At 36.9% G+C, this 18265-nt stretch overlaps 1 protein-coding gene across 4 annotated transcripts in view; it reads right to left on the reverse strand.

Moving 5' to 3' along the window:
- Nucleotides 1-18265, reverse strand: part of PTPRK (protein tyrosine phosphatase receptor type K) — a 418105-nt gene that overhangs the window by 35093 nt on the left and 364747 nt on the right. For all 4 annotated transcript variants that reach the window (XM_040551725.1, XM_040551724.1, XM_040551727.1 and 1 more), the window contains exon 14: nt 5309-5447. In XM_040551725.1, the coding sequence (XP_040407659.1) occupies nt 5309-5447 (139 nt within the window). The remainder of the gene's footprint in view (nt 1-5308; nt 5448-18265) is intronic.

Below are 18265 nucleotides of genomic sequence, written 5' to 3' on the forward strand. Positions count from 1 at the left end.
AAAGCAAACAAACAAACAAAAAAACACCCAACAACAACAACAAAAAAGCAAAATACAAACCAGTGACAGCTGGATGCCTCCCCTGAAATGTGTTATTTTCAATGTTTACTCCCAACATTCATATTTACTTAAGAAAAGTTAGTTTCAACAACACTCTGGTTGAACAAATATTTTAAATGAATTTCATCAGAACTTCCAGAAGTGAAACTGCTTGAGCTTTATAACCGGTTCCCAATGCTATCAAAGCTTTCACAAAACTGGCATTTCTAGTTCAGACTTTTTTTTTTTTTTTTTTTTTAAGTTTCAAAGCCTTTCAGATATCCACCCTACACTGAAGACTGTATTTTTCTAAAGCCACCTCAGGAATGGAACAAAAAGACTATTACATCTCATCTGTCGACTGTATTAAGCTCTTCTTTGAAGCATCGCTTTGTAACAAAACTTGCTAGCTACGCTAAATAAATCAACAGCTATTAAGCTTTCAAGTTATTAGCTTATTACAGTAGCTAGGTTTCTAATTCTTATGCTCTGTTTCAAATTCTAAAAAGGCCCATTGTGTTCTAGCACTGCTGCTCAATGTGAGGACAGTTTTATTGTTTAACAGCTCCCGACTCCCTGCAGGCTTGACTTTTTCTCCTTTTCTTTTTTTTCCTTCATTCGGCTAAAGGCATACGTAATCGATGCTTGATGCCAGTTAGGCAAATCATTATGTAGCACTCGAGGCTGGCAGAAGTGTGAGGGGTTCTCCTTCCGAGCTGAGGGACCCCATGGCCTGACCCTGTCCAGGTGGGCGGTGCGGTGGGAGCTGGAGGGGAGAAGCACTCCGTCCATCCTAGTGTGAAACTCTGCAGTTAATTATCTCTGGCTGAAGCAATTGTTATTTAACAAGGAAATTAGAATTTGTCACAATAAACCGGAGAATGGCAGTTAGCTAAGCCAGCTTAGTTTTTTTAATTTTCAAGTTTGTTTAAAGAAGTCCACTAATCTGCTTAAAAATGTGGAAGAGCGTCACTATCAGACACCACCAGTTCATCAAAGGACTCGAGTGCACTCTTAGATCCTTCACTGAAGTCAAGGGCTTTATGCATTTCTTTAAAATCAAGAATGTGTACAACTGCTTTGCTCAGTCACAGCCCAAACCGCTGCAGCCCTCACAAACTCACTTGGGCACCACCACATAGAAAAATGCCAATTCCGCTTCAGTGAAGCAAAACCTTAGGCAAACCAGCATCATACAGTAAGATCCACACTTTAAAATGTGTCTGTAAAGCACCTGACAATCAAATCAACAGGTACAGACCTCTTCACAAAATATATTTCTGTTAAAAATAAATAAATAAATAAAAATCCGAAACATTCCTAGCACTGGTAGGGCAGCAACCTGTTTGTAGAGGTCTGGCATCTGGGCATCTGTGGAGGGTAGGTGCTGCATCAGCCACTTCTGACCTGATGCGCTGAGAAAGCAATCTGTGATTTACAAGCACGGGTCTCTAGCTAGGAAATGGGAAAGCAGATTTTTTTCTTAGTGTGATGTGTCAATGTGAACCATAATGCAAATTAAATTATGATTACAATAAACTAAAATGATAGTTATGAGAAAAACTGTAGCAAAAAGCAAGTGTCAATATACAGTTAGAAATACAATATCCCTTTAAAAAAAAATCAATAAAAACAAACCAGAGTAAGAATAGAGAAACAATGAAATAAGCAATTTTTCAAGCCTGAGAATAAGGAGAAATAATTATCAATAAAACTTGAGACAAATTACAAAGACTTTTCCTTTTTTTTTTTTTTTTAAAAGGGATACTGCATCTTTAAAACATGTAAAATAGTAAGTCACCCGTATTCTACTTACAGATAGTAGGAGTAAGAATAGTAGCTCCTCCTGGCAAGCAAATCACAGACAGTGGAAAAAGAGAAGCAATGGTGAATGAAAAGCGTGACTCTGTCACATTCAATAAAGCAGAGAAATGTGCGTTTAAAAAAAAATTGAAAAATTCATGTTTCTTTGGTTAGCATTTCAACTTGCTCATGCACAAACTAGCCTTACTTTGCCATGCAATTAAAAAAAAATACATTAGCATATAAAAATGATTGTTTTTTTAGAAAGATCACTTGAGAAAATTACATGCTGAGATTTTATTTATTGCCAAAAAAATTGAAAATTAAATGGATTGTGTACTTTCAACATGCAGTTCAGCATAATACAACGATCATCACCTAAATGTCATGACAAGTGAACAGCTGTGTACAAATCTTGTGCAGAAAATATGCTTTTTACTTTTCAGTTACAAAAAATAAAGATCGCATTAATAAATACATTTAATCAGAAATTTCACGTAATTCATTTTAACATCTTTTTTGGTACACAGGTGTATACATGTATGTTTGTATACGTTATATGTAGCTATACAAGTACACACATTTTAGAGAATGACATTTTACAACAGGTATGTGTGTACTGACATATACCACACATTTCCTGAATACAAACATACACTTTATATTTTAAACTCTTACAATTGGAAATGCTGATGTATTCATGCTAAGCATTAAAAATATGGAAGGTAACAAATGGAAGGAAATGAAATACATTTGGAAATAGTTCAACAATGACTAAAAAACAAAACAAAACAAAAAATGGCATTGCTTGTTAAAGATGCAGTATCCCTTTTCTTAGTTGGTTTGATTACTCCAGTAAAACTCTGTAAGAGCTGTTAAGAGCTTCATTCAGCAAAACTTCAAACCAATTCATACAAAATGATGAGGAGAAGCCTAAAACATCTCAAGCACATGAAAAAACAGCTTAGTACTCCATCTTAAAATAAAAAATAATGCTGCATTTAATCAGATTTAGGTATCTATGGCAGTGCATGAGGCTTTAGAAAACAAAGAAGATGCAGAAACCATTGTTTTATTGATGTTTCTGTGTAATAAGTTTGTGGTCAATTCGGGCACCAAAAGGGATACTACATAATGGATCAGTGAACATGTGCACTACAGCAGATGATTAAAACTGATCAGTTTTCAGTCCGACCATGCTAACTGAGGTGTGTTTATGTACGTGTGAACGTGTCAGTGTTGGTATGACTGCTCCTGGCTTGCTTATACGAATAGCCCTGGTTCACTAGATGGACTAAGTTACCTCAGGTGTACAATCTGTGCTTGTCACAAGAGACCCTGACTAAAGCTGAGATTAAAAAAAAATTGGCCCACTTTCCCGGGGGGGGGGGGGGGGAGGACCCACCTACAAAATACACAACAGACAACCAATTAAACTACCATGAGGAAAAATTACCAAACATTAAAGGTTCATTAAATGGGTTAATTTCACACCTATTTTGAATACAGAATAGTAGAGGAGCTTAGAAATGTTATGTACTTTAGAATGATGATCAAGTATCATTCCCTAAGAGGGTCCTGCCTTCGCAGGGTCAGAGGAGAGAAGGGAGAAAAGGAAAATTTTAAGGTATCATTTCACTGGTGTAATTAACTCACTTTCATCAGACAATTCAACAATGAAAGTACAAGTCTAAAATAACTTTGAATGCACGAGCTAAAAAGGACAGTAAAATCAAACAAATGGAGTTTGTACCTATTTCTTTCGTTACTTGCAAAACTAGCCAAACCCACCTGGAAGTGACTGACAATATACATCAGTAGACAGTCTCTCTCTCTCTTTCTCTCTCTCTCACACACACACACAGTCGTCTATTAAACATGAGGGGAGCACTGCAACACACAGCGAGAAGATGGCACTCCCCAGCACGTATCTCGCAATAATCATGTAAAATAGAGATTCCTTCCTGAAAGCTGAAAAATAACTTCTTGTTGGTTTTGTTCCTCAAAAGTTGTGTAAATAAAGAAAACCACCTGACTGCATGTCTTTTTTTGCACATGATGGGTTGGATCTTTTGCATATGTGTTAATTCTCAACCACAGAGGTAAACAACAGAGAAAAGTAAAAGCAATTTTGGGAAAAATCACATATGTAGCTAACTAACACAGAACACTGTAAGCATACCTAATGTTTCTAATGCAGACGTTTCTCCTCCAAGTTATATACCTCCAGAGATAATTGTAAAAAGGCAATAAATTAAAAAAATCTAATGGAAATCAGTAATTATAACATATAGAATGATCTTAGGCACAATTTTAATGTTTTCTTACTTTTTAAAAAGAATAGAAAGCTGTATTTTCAGAGGAACATTTGCAACAATCACAAATATACCCTTCATTAAGAATTCTGCAGAGGGAAAGGGAAGGCAGTGCACAACCCCCTGGAAGACAAAGGTCTCATTCTACGCAAGAGCAAATCAGTTCGTGCACTGTGAAGGGGACGGGCCAGGGAAAGCGTGCAGAGAGAGAGAAAAAAACTGTTTGTATCAGGAGCTATGGTGCTATGGCTACACATTTATAGAGACATGTTATGAACTTTTATGCCAGGTTAAAAGAGTTGCAACTACTGGGAAGTCAACACTCTTAAAAAATGCACAAGCAATGCTTTAGCACAGTTTACACGCAGCAGCGTTTTGTGCTGAAACACAGTTTACACGCAGCACTTTTTTGCTGAGTTCTCATTTTACAGTTCCCAAAGATGGCGCTATTGCTTATTTTCTAAGGAAGCACTAAAAAATTAAAATTCATTCAGATAAATACACTTTTAAACAATTTCATGCACTAAGGACTCACTAGATAATTTTACAGTGATGTGGTATGACTTTTAAGAAAAAACTAGGTTTACAAGAGCATAAACAGAGGTATAAAATTACATTATTTTGCAAGTTGGATAATATATGGATACAAACAACTCATTAGAGCTGCATATAGAAAACCAAATTCATTAGGTGATTACAACATAAAAAGTGCAGTAAGTTACTCTTATTTTGCCTCAAAAAAAAATAGGATCCATTAATTTCAATTCCACTCATTCTAATGTTTTGTACATTCCTCCAACTGCAACTTAAAACCACTTGGAAATGAGTAAGTATGAGAAAAAGAATAATTATTGGATTGCAAATATAAAGCAATCCTCTCTTTAAATCCATCATAAGAATCACAGAAGGAAGGAAGGAAGGAAGGAAGGAAGGAAGGAAGGAAGGAAGGAAGGAAGGAAGGAAGGAAGGAAGGAAGGGGAAAAAAGAAAAAATCAGGAAATACAATGAATTCATCCAAAAGCTGATGTGAATTACTGGTCCTGAAACTTTATTTATTGATTTATTTGAAGACCTGTAAGAAAAAATCCATTTATTTATTGTTGTTTGATATAGAGGAAAAAAAGTGGGATCTTCACAGATCATTTTCTTACCTTTTTTTGACGATTAATATGACAACAAGGAGAAGCAGGATGAATACCAGAATTCCAGCACTTATTCCTGCTATTTTCACCACTCTATCTGTCTGTTTTGCTGGATCCGGAATCACCTCAGGTTCTTCTGTTGCTGCTGCTAAATGAATCAAAACAAAAGTTGTGTAAATTTGTAAGTACTAGAAACATGAAAATTAACATTGATGATAATCTCCACTATTTGTGTATGTTAATATAGTAGCCAAAATATTGGATACATGCATCATGTGGCCAAAATATGTACATATACGTATATAGATACACTATGCATTTCAATCTATACGACATACACATCTGCAACACCAAGTATGTGTGTATGCAGGTGCGTATATATAATTTCATGTATACAGAAGTGTTACATGCATCTGGATTTTCAAACACACTACTGTATTTATTACAAACCAGAAGTATGTTTTTACAGAGACAATCTATCGACTGAATCACCATCACTACCTTCACTGTTACTTTTTCAGATACTAAATGTGGAATATTTAACACAGAAGAGCAAGATTATGTAACTCACAAACAGTAAATCAAACTTTCTTAACCAAGCTGCAGCCAGCACCCAAAACTCTAGTCTTTCCCTCTTACATCCAGCTCCAGCTCACCTTCGTTGACTAATTCACCTAGCAGCATCTAGTCTGAGACCTGCATCCTATACCATAAATCAGTTTTACTGTAAGTATGACTTGAAATTTTGATTCTCCACATAAGGCCATCCACAAATCCAAGCCTAAAGTCAGCAGTAGCTTTATTTCTGTGTATAAGCCCTGAAAAAAAATCACTGTTCTACACAGAGATGAAACCACTCTGTAACACAGCTGACTGGGCTGAGGCCACAGGTTACATCAGAGAGGAAAACAGAATATTTCAAAGTGCACAGCCACTCAGTCTGCGCCTTTCTACATCACAGTCTAGCGTACAAAGGATCAGGAACATGGGATTTTTCAGCCTGGTGGAAATATCAAAAAGTGTTAATAAGTTTCAGCCAGGGGTAAAATCTCATGAGGTGTTTACTTGTAAAACAGCTAACAGTTCTTAAGTTTTCTGGTTCCTTCTCACTTTCTAACTCCGTGGCTCAAAGCTTTGCCTTTCCCCTGCTCCCAGGCATGGCTACCTTCTCTCTCTCTCTCTCTGGCCAGTTTCCCCTCCCTCTCCAACAGGTACACAGCAGATGCCACTCAACCTCTCCCCTCTCACAGCAGCCACACGTGAAGTATTTACAAGTCTTTGGTGTCACTGTGCCTATGCTGTTAATCACCAAATATCCTTTACACTGAAACTAAAATGCTTCTCAGGAGACCAACAAAATGAAAAAGAATGATAAACTAGGTAAAGCCACACCAGAGAAAGACTATCATTCCCTCAAAAACCTCCTCAGAGCTCCTCTCAGAAAACCACTCGAGTCAAGAGCAGTGATAATTACAGCCTAATGCTTTCTGATTTTAACCATATTACTCACAACATTTCTATTTGGGCTTCCTGTGCTGAAAGACTAATACCTTTTGGGGGAAGGATCAGGCTGTATTTAAAAATAATTCTTTATTACTTGCTTCCATAACCTCCACCACAGCAGTATCTTAACCACTTACTAACACCTTATCCTCAGAGGTAGGAACGTGCTGTATTGCAGACACCCCTGCAAGAGCTGGGCAGACAGTGAGAAATCTGGCAGTGCTTTAATCATAAAGCTTAATCAGCATCATAAGACTTCATCACTGTAATCATCTCTCTTCCCTACAGCTTGAACTCTATCCACCAAGAAATACGAAATGTTTCCCTCTTTGTGTAAATACATGTCTGTCTGTACCCTTGTTGGACTTGATATCGAACATTTTGTTTGTTTTATGTGTTGTTTAAGTGTCTTGGGGGCAAGAGTCTGTATCAGGCAAATGGCGTGTGTCTGTGTAGCTGCGTACACACAACATACTCTCAGACAAGCTAGAAGTAATGCCAGATAACCATACGATGCTGTCTAACAGGAAATGACGGGGATGACTTTTGAAGTGGAATTGCAAGAATAAGGTGTTCAAGATTCTCAACACTCAAAATCAATCAACTGGCAACCTACTGGGTTGAACATGACAAACGTGAATGAACATTTGAGAAGCAGCAGAGTCAAAAGATAAATCAGTAGAGCTGAAAGGCCAATGAAAGTTAAACTATAAATGGCTTTATGTGTGAATGGGAAAAAACTCATGTTTATTGTATGGGGTACTGAGAAGCAGCAAGGATGTGGGAACAGAGGAGAGGGATCATGCTGGAGCACAACGGTAGCTGTGGGGTGTGGAACCACCTCGAGTACCATGACTGCAGCTGAGTAGCTCTGACCATGCAAAGGTAAGAACTACTCAAGCTGCAAAATAGCAAAGGCCTGCACAAGAGATTTAGTTGTGTGGATGGATGTATGGAGATTTAAGGTCCTGCTTCTGAGACATCTCAAAATATGAATTACAAGAACTGGATGCGACTTGAACATGCACTTTGAAAGCTGAAGACTCAAAAATGCATCCAAAGCAGAAGCTTTGAGCCATAACAAGGGTGGTGGTATTTTCACAGGAGTATTGGTGAGAGATGAGAGAATAAAGGGGAAAGAGTAAAGGCAGCTGTCTCAGACTTCTCTGCAGAAAGATACAACCCCTGTTGCTCATTACAGTAACCTGCGGAATAGGTTAGAGCCATGTTTTAAATATATCTCTTGGCCACACACAATGTTAGTTCATTCACAAAAGTTACCTTAGAGTAAGAACTCTATACTTCTGAGAAACTCCGAAGGAAAGATAACTGAGGGAGATTACTTATTCTCCTAGCTTTGGCAGGGGTGTTTTGTTATATATTCTGTAATAAATAGTTGAGTATAGATGTTCAGTAACTGTTCAAAATGCAGCTTTCTGTCCAAGTTTTTAGAACAACAGCAGAGAACCAGGAGAATATCAATTGCTTGTCCACTTATTCTGGTTTCTTCACATTACGGGGTTTGAAATAAGAGACAGTAACTCATTCTGTGAGCTGTAATGCTGTTTAGGAGATAAAGCTGCTGCCCACTGGAAACATACCACAGAGTCCTAAATTACAGGAGAAAAATTACACTGAACAGTTATAGACTAAGCAAGTATATACCAATGGTTGAATATCATATATCCAAAATATTAAAATATATGGTCAAAATGCTACCCCCCTCCCCAGTATCAACAGTAAAATTCCTTTCAGCTTGAACCTAGGATTATTATATGTATGTTTCAAGCAATAGATAATATATACATTCTCCAGACTAAATGTTACATTTGGGGATTATATGAAAGCAATTATAGATATAAATCACACTGCAATAGATTATTTATATGCATGTGCATTGTATGCACAAGTTTTTATTATTTTGAAGGAGCTACTGAATGTAGCATAGAATTAGTTAAAGAAATGTATGAATCTGAAAGTATTTCATATTATTTTTGTTTTAATTTTGATAGTTATTTTATTGATTTATGCCTTTGACTACTTCTGGTCTAAGAAAGCATCTGTACCAACAAACAGATCTAATACAAGAAAAAAAGATTTACACAGGAAATTAAAAAAAAATCTGTATACATAACTGTGTTAATTAGGTGGTACTGCTGTTCCTGTAATTGTGGCAAACACGCACATTTTGATAAGCTATGACTTACAAAATATAGCATTGCCAGAGACACAGTACCATATTCCAGACCAGAGCATATTATGATACTGCAATGGCTTGTGTGAGCTTATTACACAAATAGACGCAAAGGACAAAACCACAGAAACCTGGTGCCTGTGTTAAACCCCCACTATAAGATCATGTCTCCTAGTTGCCGATTGCTCAAGGACTACAGTGGCAAGAGTTTCTCCGAGAATTTGCTCTCTCTGTCCTCTAGACTACAAGACTGCTAGGAATTTTCTTTTTCTCCAAAGTGGTTCTGAAGGCTGAATTGCTTTTGCCAAACAAAGCAACACCATGAACACAGCAGCTTTCAGGCTATTTTTTTATGTGTTGGTTCCCAAAATAGTATACCACTGTAGGTTCCTATGTATATTTTGGGTAGACTAGTACTTCTCACGTAACCACATCCCCCCTTTTTATCTAACAATTACTAGTAATTTTTTCATCTTTCTGCTTTTACCCATTTGTTTCTAGAAAAGGACTTTCCTACATTAATGTTAACATATGTTCTGTGTAAGATTAACTAACACTACTTCACAGTTTCTCTTCTGGTGATTTGTGAATATCAAAATCATTCAATTTTCCACTACTTTATATTTCTAAATAAGGTAAGATTGTCAAAAATATTTAAATTATAAAAAATCCTACCTTACTCATTCCTTTTTTTTTTTTTAATTTTAATTTTTAACTATCTTATCTTCAATCCTTTCAGATACTTTGAACAGTAGACTGGATTAAAAGACACTTTCTCAAGTTGAAAAAGAATCCAGCATGATAACAAATGATGATTCCAGGAAAATGGACTCTGTATTGGCTATTAATTCCTTTGGCCAGCCTTACTCTAACAGGCATTTAACTAAGCATATGATTTTACAGCATCTTTGCAAATCTGTGTTATATTATCTTTTTCAAAATTTGACCCTACAAGTCTTTATGCATCTTGCATAAAATTTACAAGAAGAGTTTCTGTTCTGAAACAGGGAGTAATTACATTTTCTCCCCCTATAGGAACAGCTGTCTACACAGAAGATTTATCAGCTGAATTGGGAAGGGAACGCTTGATTCTTTGACTTATCTGTTTTCTTTCCTTGTAAATGAATTAGCAGTAGCAGCAATCATGTTCCACAGTCCCATTCACAAAATTTGTAAACCACTTCATCTAGTGATTTTGGCTCTGTACATTACCAGTAATTGTCACCATGGAAGTAGTAGTTTTCCATGTTTTCACAGATACTTACAGACTAGTCAATCAGTTGACTTCCATGAAGAACAGTAAGAACGTGAACTGTGAACAGAGACTAGGATGGGTAATACTCTCAAGGACAGCAAAAATCTAAATAATTGTTGAGGTAGAGTCTATCTCATTCTCATAAATTTCTGTTTTATTAAATTCCTCTAAAATTTGTTACAATGTTTTTAATCACATACACCTAAAATTCCAACACCCACTTCTAAAACTGCCTAATATCCATATCTAATTCTTAAAGTATATTGTGGCATAAGGAATCCAGTCACGCCACATATTGCTTTCCTGTCTTCTTCCTTCTGTGGCTCAGAATTTACACATAGCCTTGCAAAATTGTCAGAAAATTTATGAGACTCAGCACAAAATCTATTCATATATACCTTCCTAAGGAGACGGTGCTGGAATGAATATAATGATATTCTACTCGCTCATCCAAACAAAATTATTCAAGCAGAAAAGGCTGGTAGGATTTTGCAGGGCTGCTAGTATGGCCCCACTTAGAGAACAGCCAGCCTTCTAAAAGACAGCTTTTAAATCAGGGGTTTTAAACATGATTTTGTACATAACCTTCTTAACATACTGTTTGACTCCCTGAACATTCACACCATTTTATGCAGTGTTTCCTTTCTGTGAGTTAGGGAAGAAATTCTGTTTTATGCATGATTAAAGCTGCTATTTGATTACACTGTATTTTCTTTGAATGTTAATTTCTGTTTGTGGCAGGTCTTTGAATTCACACAAACTGGTGTTATTGCTGCATAGCTTGATATTCAAAATAACTCTGTTCCAGATAATCTGGTCTGCACCTTTGTTATGTGGCATTCAAAAAGTTTTAATTAAAAACAGGAATGACGTCTGAATGAGTTCAACAAGGTAACATCAGGATAACATCAAATGAAACTGGTGCTTCATCCAGCTCTGGCAATATGTCAGTCTACCACCTGAGAAAAGGGCTCTTTGAGAAACTAAGTGAGATTCTCTGATAAATATTTTCTTTCAGATTGGTCTGACTTGCGTTTTAATCATCTGCCCAGAAAGACCGTTCTGTCTCCATCAGTTTTGTTTTGCTGCTGCTTTGCTAGAATGATAATCACTGTATAATTAAGGATTTTTTTAGAAGTCTGAAAGTTAATTAATAAATTCAAGTTCAGATAGAGAAGATGCCTAACCCCTTTTAGCTTAATTGCTACGCGCCCCCCCCCCCCAAAAAAAAAAAAAAAAAAAAAGTCTTGGCTGATTCTATGTGATGAAAACACTTGAATGCACTTTTGCAGGGAGCAGCAAGGTGGAATATGCAACTTGTTCCAGCAAACAGTGCACACGATTCACGTAATCTTACAGGTTTCCTCATGTGAGTCATGGTTTAGCACATTGCTGGCCTCTCTTTAAGGAAGAAGATTTTTCTTCTTTAGATCATAAGCTGGAAATAACGATGGAAGCATTTACTGAGGAAGGAACACCCACAATTCTCCCTTCTCTACTTTTTCCAATGAGCTCTTTTGGAATACAGCTTCTGGAAGATGAACTCATGCCAGGAATTCACCAGAGTTTGAGCATATCTAAGCAGTTGTGTCCAGGACTCTAAATTACAGCTTTCTAGGGTAATGCAACTAAGTAGAAAAATTGTATTCGATAATGGACTGAAAACGTGATTCCCTGAGCTGTGTTTTGAAGTGTCAGACTCATCCTCATCACCATGGTGACATTTGACCCAAGGAAAAGAGTTTTTCAGGCTCTGCTGGTGGAAAGGGGATGCTTGACACCATCAGCCTCCTGTTCCATGCCCATCCTCAAGGAAGAAGGTAATGAAGTGATGCTGAGATGACACCTGCTGCTGCTGCTGCCTCACTTTGTATTGCAACATACAACACCCATCCACGTCCTCGCATGTGCCCCTTACCAGGGCAGAGGGGGAGGTGTTACAGAAGGCACAAACTATGCCTAGCAGAGAGGGCTTCAAGGTCCCAAAGCTTTGTGAGGTTATGATTTTTCCTCTGTATGGAAAATAGTCAGATATCACTGTTCTCCATGTAAAAGTCATTACTGCAGAAATGGATATAGACACTGTTTCATTGGCCCCTACTGAAGAAGCTTTGTGATCCCTCTCAAAGGATGGCTTACATGAAAAAATGAAAGAAATACAGCTTCAGGCTAACCTCTAGTCAGATTTGGGATGGTATAAAATGTCGTAGAAGTTAAGCACAGAAAGTCCCACAGGTGGCTTTGCATACAAACGCAGTACCATGTAAACAGGTGAACACCTTCCTACATGCCCCACTTCCCAGATAATGCAGAAAAATAGCTTGAACATTTATATTTATTTATATGCATTTTTAATCAATTAAACAAACTAGCACATCGTATCTTGCCCTATAATAATGAGAATGCTACCTGGAAATTCCAATATATTATATACGTTTACATATAAGAGACAGATTCCTGGCTGGTATTGTTAATATAGGTACATAGTGTTTTGATAACTCACATATAATCAAAAAAATATCAATTCCATCATTTCCACTCTCCAGAACTTTCACATCAGCCAACCGTTTATTACTATTTTGTTAGAAAACCACAAGAAAAACATAATCAGATGAATCAGGTGTCTTCTGCTACTAGGGACTGATACTAAAATTAATGAGGATTTACTCTTGCAATGTTCCACTGAGAAGCAATTTAAGTTCACAATGACTACTACGCAAACAGTAATGTCCATGAATTTATAACCAATTATAACAGAGTTGACCTTAAAAGATTCAGAAGGATCAAGAGAAAAAGTGCTGAATCTGTTTGCCTCACTAACTGTGAAACCTTGGACAATGTGCAGATGAATAGAGCTGAAGTCAGAACAGTGCTGAGGAGACAATGTTCCAGCAGAACTCAATGCCCTGCTGTCCACAGGTCACGTTAGAAGAACAGATTAGTGCCTTCAATGCATTTCTACACCTGCCATTTAGACTTGTGCATATGCTTTGTAGATGCTTTAATATCCTTCCAAATACTGCAAGGACAGGACTTGGGTATAACAAATGAAGATGTTTAGTGCATCTTAAAATCTCCAGGTTGTACAGATTCTGATTTGCAAGTTGTTATCCTAATGTGAGAGACAGCAGTTTATGTAAACATAACTAAGCTAGCCATGAGACAGACATTTTTCTCCCCTCTCCGCCCCTTCAGTACTACCTTATCTTCAAAACAAATGAGAACAAATCTTTAGAACCCTTTTCAAATGGGAAGACGTTAAAGAGATGTTAAAGGTATTAAAGACGTTTCAAATCTTTAGAATTCTTTTCGGAATAAGACTCTCTTGAGCCATTTGATGTTATTCATACAGTAGCCAATATTCAACAAAACTAAAGAGTCACACCAATTTTTTCTTCATTGCATGTGTACCAACAGATCTTGAAAAAGATATGTAAGAAAAAAGATTTACTAAATATATAAATGAATGCTGTAAAGTATCAAAATGATACAATGGAGTTTAAAACAGCATTTCTCCCTGATTTTCTGGAAAGGGATATTGGTCAAGAAGGTCCCCTAATGTGGATCCACCTGACTGCACCCACTTAGCAATGACTTGTTGGATAGACTGTTCCCATTACTTAAGGTCACTGTGACTACTTCCTGTGAAGATGGGGTCTGTTGCTAGAACTGCTGAGGCATTTTTCTATTGAGAACATATAAAGGCAGCCAGCCTTTTGGTAATAAGATCATTTATCAACTTTTTTTTTTTTTTGGGCGGGGGGGGGAGTTAGTGTTTGACTGCATTACAAATTAATCATGTTTAAAGTTTTAGGCTGAACAAACAGCCTGTTTTCCAACATGCGTTTCATTAAATAAATTTTCAAATGACTTTAATTATAAAAATTCAGCTATGCAAAACACTGCATTAGGAAATTGTCTAGTTTTGACAACGACTCCTATATGGCTTGTTAGCTCAGAACTACACCTGAAAAGAAAATTACTATAAAAGCAATGTTTGGTAACAAATATACAAAATATCCAATCTTTATGTGCCTTTGCACCAGGTAACACTTAAGAAGTTTAGTAGAAAAAGTACGTCATAATGATCATTTTTATTTTTATATGCACACAACATAGTTTATGGGGAGAAATATTACTATCAAATGTCTGAAATGCCATTTTGCTACATTTACTGAAAATAACATTCTGTGAATAACTTTTGCTCATTTAAGCAACTATAAAATTGTAAGTGAGAATCTATTGGCAGTGTAGAAGTTGCTGAGTTATTGCAGATCTGTGCAATTGCACTGAGGAAAGCAAGGACAGCTTACCTCTCCTTCACTACAAAAATGCAAAGTCTCAACCCAAACTATACTCACACAGTACAGAAATTCCCAGGATGAAAAATTATCCCAGATCAAGTGCAGTGCTAAAAACATTAAGGATGGAATCAAAAGCCAAAGGTAATAAGTAGGAACAAAAGTAGGATGTTTCCTTCATCCTTTCAAAAAAGCCTCTGACCATGGTGGCAGGTGAGAAAATAGATGGAAGCCTTCTCCAAGAAAATAAATTGTTAATTCTTCTCTTGGGGGTTAGGTCCCAGTTTTTCCAAACCCATACAGATTCAATCTCATACAGTGCTAAACTATTCTTTAATAGCACCCATCAGTTGTTAGAATCCCAGATCCTTACTGCCAACCATCAGGATTTAGTTTCCTGTAAAATTTGGTACTTTTTCAAAGAAAGTGGAAGGGTAAATATAAGTCACCTGAGATAATAATAAAGATACTTTCATATGAATTCTATTTTTCCATCTACGGAATCTCTTTGCAACTTCTTCAGCTGTACAATACTTTCTTGCCATGACTCAGTGTCTATAGGAGTCCTCTGGGATAGCCAGGAAACAACACAGGATGCTCTGGTGTGCAATGCCTATGTCAGAGAACTTCTCTTTAACATCTTCCCATCTGAAGAGCACCCACTCTCGGAAAGTTACACTGGTCAAAACTCTTGAGGTTCTCCTGAACTCCTCAGCTCTAATAGGTGTCTGAACAGCTGGATGCCTGGGAGTATAAGGGCAAGGCAAATATCCTCTTCCAGGACAACTGGATATTACCCAGCTGCACATCACGGTGCGGTGTGCTGCAGTTACTGGTCTTAGACATTACCCTAATTATGCAGTTGCTCACACATCTGCTTATCCAAATATATCTGAAAGGTTTTATGCTAGCAGTTTAAGCTAGGCCACCTGATTTTGTAACAAATACATCTAAGAAGCAGTGTTTACACATGCTAGTCTACCAGCTTTGATGTGAGGGCAACAGCCTTTAGGAGACTGAAAGCTTTGACATCTTCAGCTACACCAACCAGTTGCAAAACAAACATGAACCTAAGCCTTAAACCCTGTATAAGAAGTCACAAGACTGTTTATAGGCTTGTTTACCGCATTTGACATCTAGCAATAGAGCCATAAGCACTATGAAAGCATTCAGCTAATGCAATGATGACTATGAAAAAAACACACTGATGTTTATAGCTCTAGGTTGATTGCCATTGAGTTGCAAGTTCAGATCAGGACCTGTAATAACATTAAAAGCCTTTCGTACTGTGTCATTGCCTCTTTTCACAGTGGCATCTCCCTTTATTACTAACACGTCAAAGAAACTCAAGCTGAAGGAAGAGGTGGCAGTCAGACAGACTGCAGGACAGAAAACACTCTTGAAAGAAAGACCGTTCATGTGCATTGCCACTTTCTGAACCTTTGGCTTTACTTTTTCACTTTTTTTTTTCTTTTTATACAGAAGTCTTGTTGGCTTCAATCCTTAAACTCCAATCAATACATCTCTTTTGAAAGAAATACAAGACATTTTGTCATTTCCATTATTCAAGAAAATACTCACACAACACTGTGATGGGGGAACCAGATGTAATAAAAATCCTTGATGATTAAAATCAAATGAATTTTTCATATCTGGTACTATTCCGGTTCAGAAAAAAGTAAAGATGACTCAGTTTTTAATTGCACAAAGCTTACTCTGACAGAAGGCAGTCAGGCTGTATAAAAAGTAGTACTATATTGTGCAGTATGCAGAACTAAAATACATCAGTTTGAAAGTGGATTTGTGGTCCCCCTGGCTGCATGTTTGGTGGGTAGTGGAGCATTTAGTTGTTTTTATCCAGAGGACGAAATTAGCTGCTCTGTATTGGATATGCCTTGGGCTGTTGCTTTCCCAGCTAGCTTCTCTGGGAAAATACAACTGTATCAAAGGAAAAAAGAATATCTAACAAAAGCTTCAAATCCACAAGGAAGTCAAAATAAATGAAGCCAACTATAACACACAAACATTGTATTATGATTTATGTAATGGGTTGCTGGCAAAGAAGATTACTGTACTGGTATTTTTGCTTTAAATCTGGTTTTAGGCTTTTCAGCCAGTTGTGATCTGATTAAAATGTGACTGATTTGCAGGAGAAAATCACCTTAAACTGAAGGAGTGCCAAGAACTCTTACAGATGAGGTGGTAAAAATATCTACATTGAGGCACTGAACTTTGCTAAAAATGAGCAAAGACAAATTTGCATTAAAAAAAAAAAGTGAAAAATGAATTAAACCAGGACTGGCATGAAAACAATGTGCTCTAGTGTTTAGGGACACAGCCTAAGACACACCTGTATGTACCTCATTTAAATTGTCCCTTAGGCAAAATGTGACTTGAAATTTGAAACACACAGCCCATGCCACAGTGTGAGCTCCCATTTATAAGTAGGCGCTCCTGACCATCCATGGCGAAAATGGCCTTTCTTCTCTTGAAGGAGGTGAAAAATGGCATTACTCAGTGACTGACTTGATATGACTATAATGAATGACTCACTTCAGCTTTTTATTCCTCAAAAAAACAGGCAGTGTTATCTATCAGTTTTCTTAGAGACAGCTGGCCAAAATTTTCAAGCTTGCACAGAGGAAGTCACCCTGTCACACTCAGCACCAACACAAGAGATGACTTTCTGACAGCTTGAGCAACTCTGAAAAATCAGATAAACTGTTATATTTTAAATATCCACATTTGAGAAGAAATATACACCTGGGGAAACATTAGCCAAACAATGCTGTAATGATAATATCTACAAACAGTACTTCTTCTTGCCTACGTTGTAATAACTAAACTAATAAGTGTTACATGAAAACATAGCACCATCCTGTATGATTATGTCTGCTATTTATGGAATATCTGAAAAGTAAAATTAAATATAAAACTGCTTCCACAACTCAAACATTCAAGAAACAGAAAATAATAATGTGTTTCTAAACCTATGTAATGGGTTTATGTGCCAAGGTTTTGGTAGATGGGGGAGTGCAGGACCAAAGCCCAGCAGCTGCCCCATGTCTCAGCATATTTAATTTCTGATAGGAAGATAATTTCATTAATCTCCCTATGGTGAGTCTGTTTTGCCTGTGATGATAACTGGTGAGTGATCTATCCTTACTTCAACCCTTGAGCCCTTTTCCATCATATTTTATCCCCCTGTTGCTCTGAAAAGGGGGAGTGAAAGAGCAGTTGTGGTGGAGTTTAGCTGCCCAGCAGAGTGAAACCATCTAATATTAAACAACCTGGTACTACATTACGCTTCATAACAAGAAATATAAAAAAAATGGTTTTTGATCACCAGATCACTTTAGAAGTGTTTATATAAGTTATTTTCAACAGAACAAAAGGCTGAAAAGAAAAAGAAATGAAAATGTAAATTTTGATCTAAAATCATATATAATACTAAGTTGTTTTTACTGTACAAAAAGTACAAATCTTAGAAAATCTACAGTATTTAAGTTTAATCATCTTTGTTAACTCACTGATCATTTAGAAGTAAATACACCGACCATTACCCCACCGAGAAAGGACCTAGTAACCTTTCTTTTCTACAGATAAAGATAAAAGTTTTATTCAGTTTAACTGGTAAAAGTACGTGTGGAATTCTGTATTCCCAAACTTGAACCAGGACAGGATATTTCCACTCAGCTACTTTATTATATTAT

This window comes from Cygnus olor, chromosome 3 (genome assembly GCF_009769625.2).
Source record: "Cygnus olor isolate bCygOlo1 chromosome 3, bCygOlo1.pri.v2, whole genome shotgun sequence".
In the NCBI taxonomy this organism is placed as follows: domain Eukaryota; kingdom Metazoa; phylum Chordata; class Aves; order Anseriformes; family Anatidae; genus Cygnus; species Cygnus olor.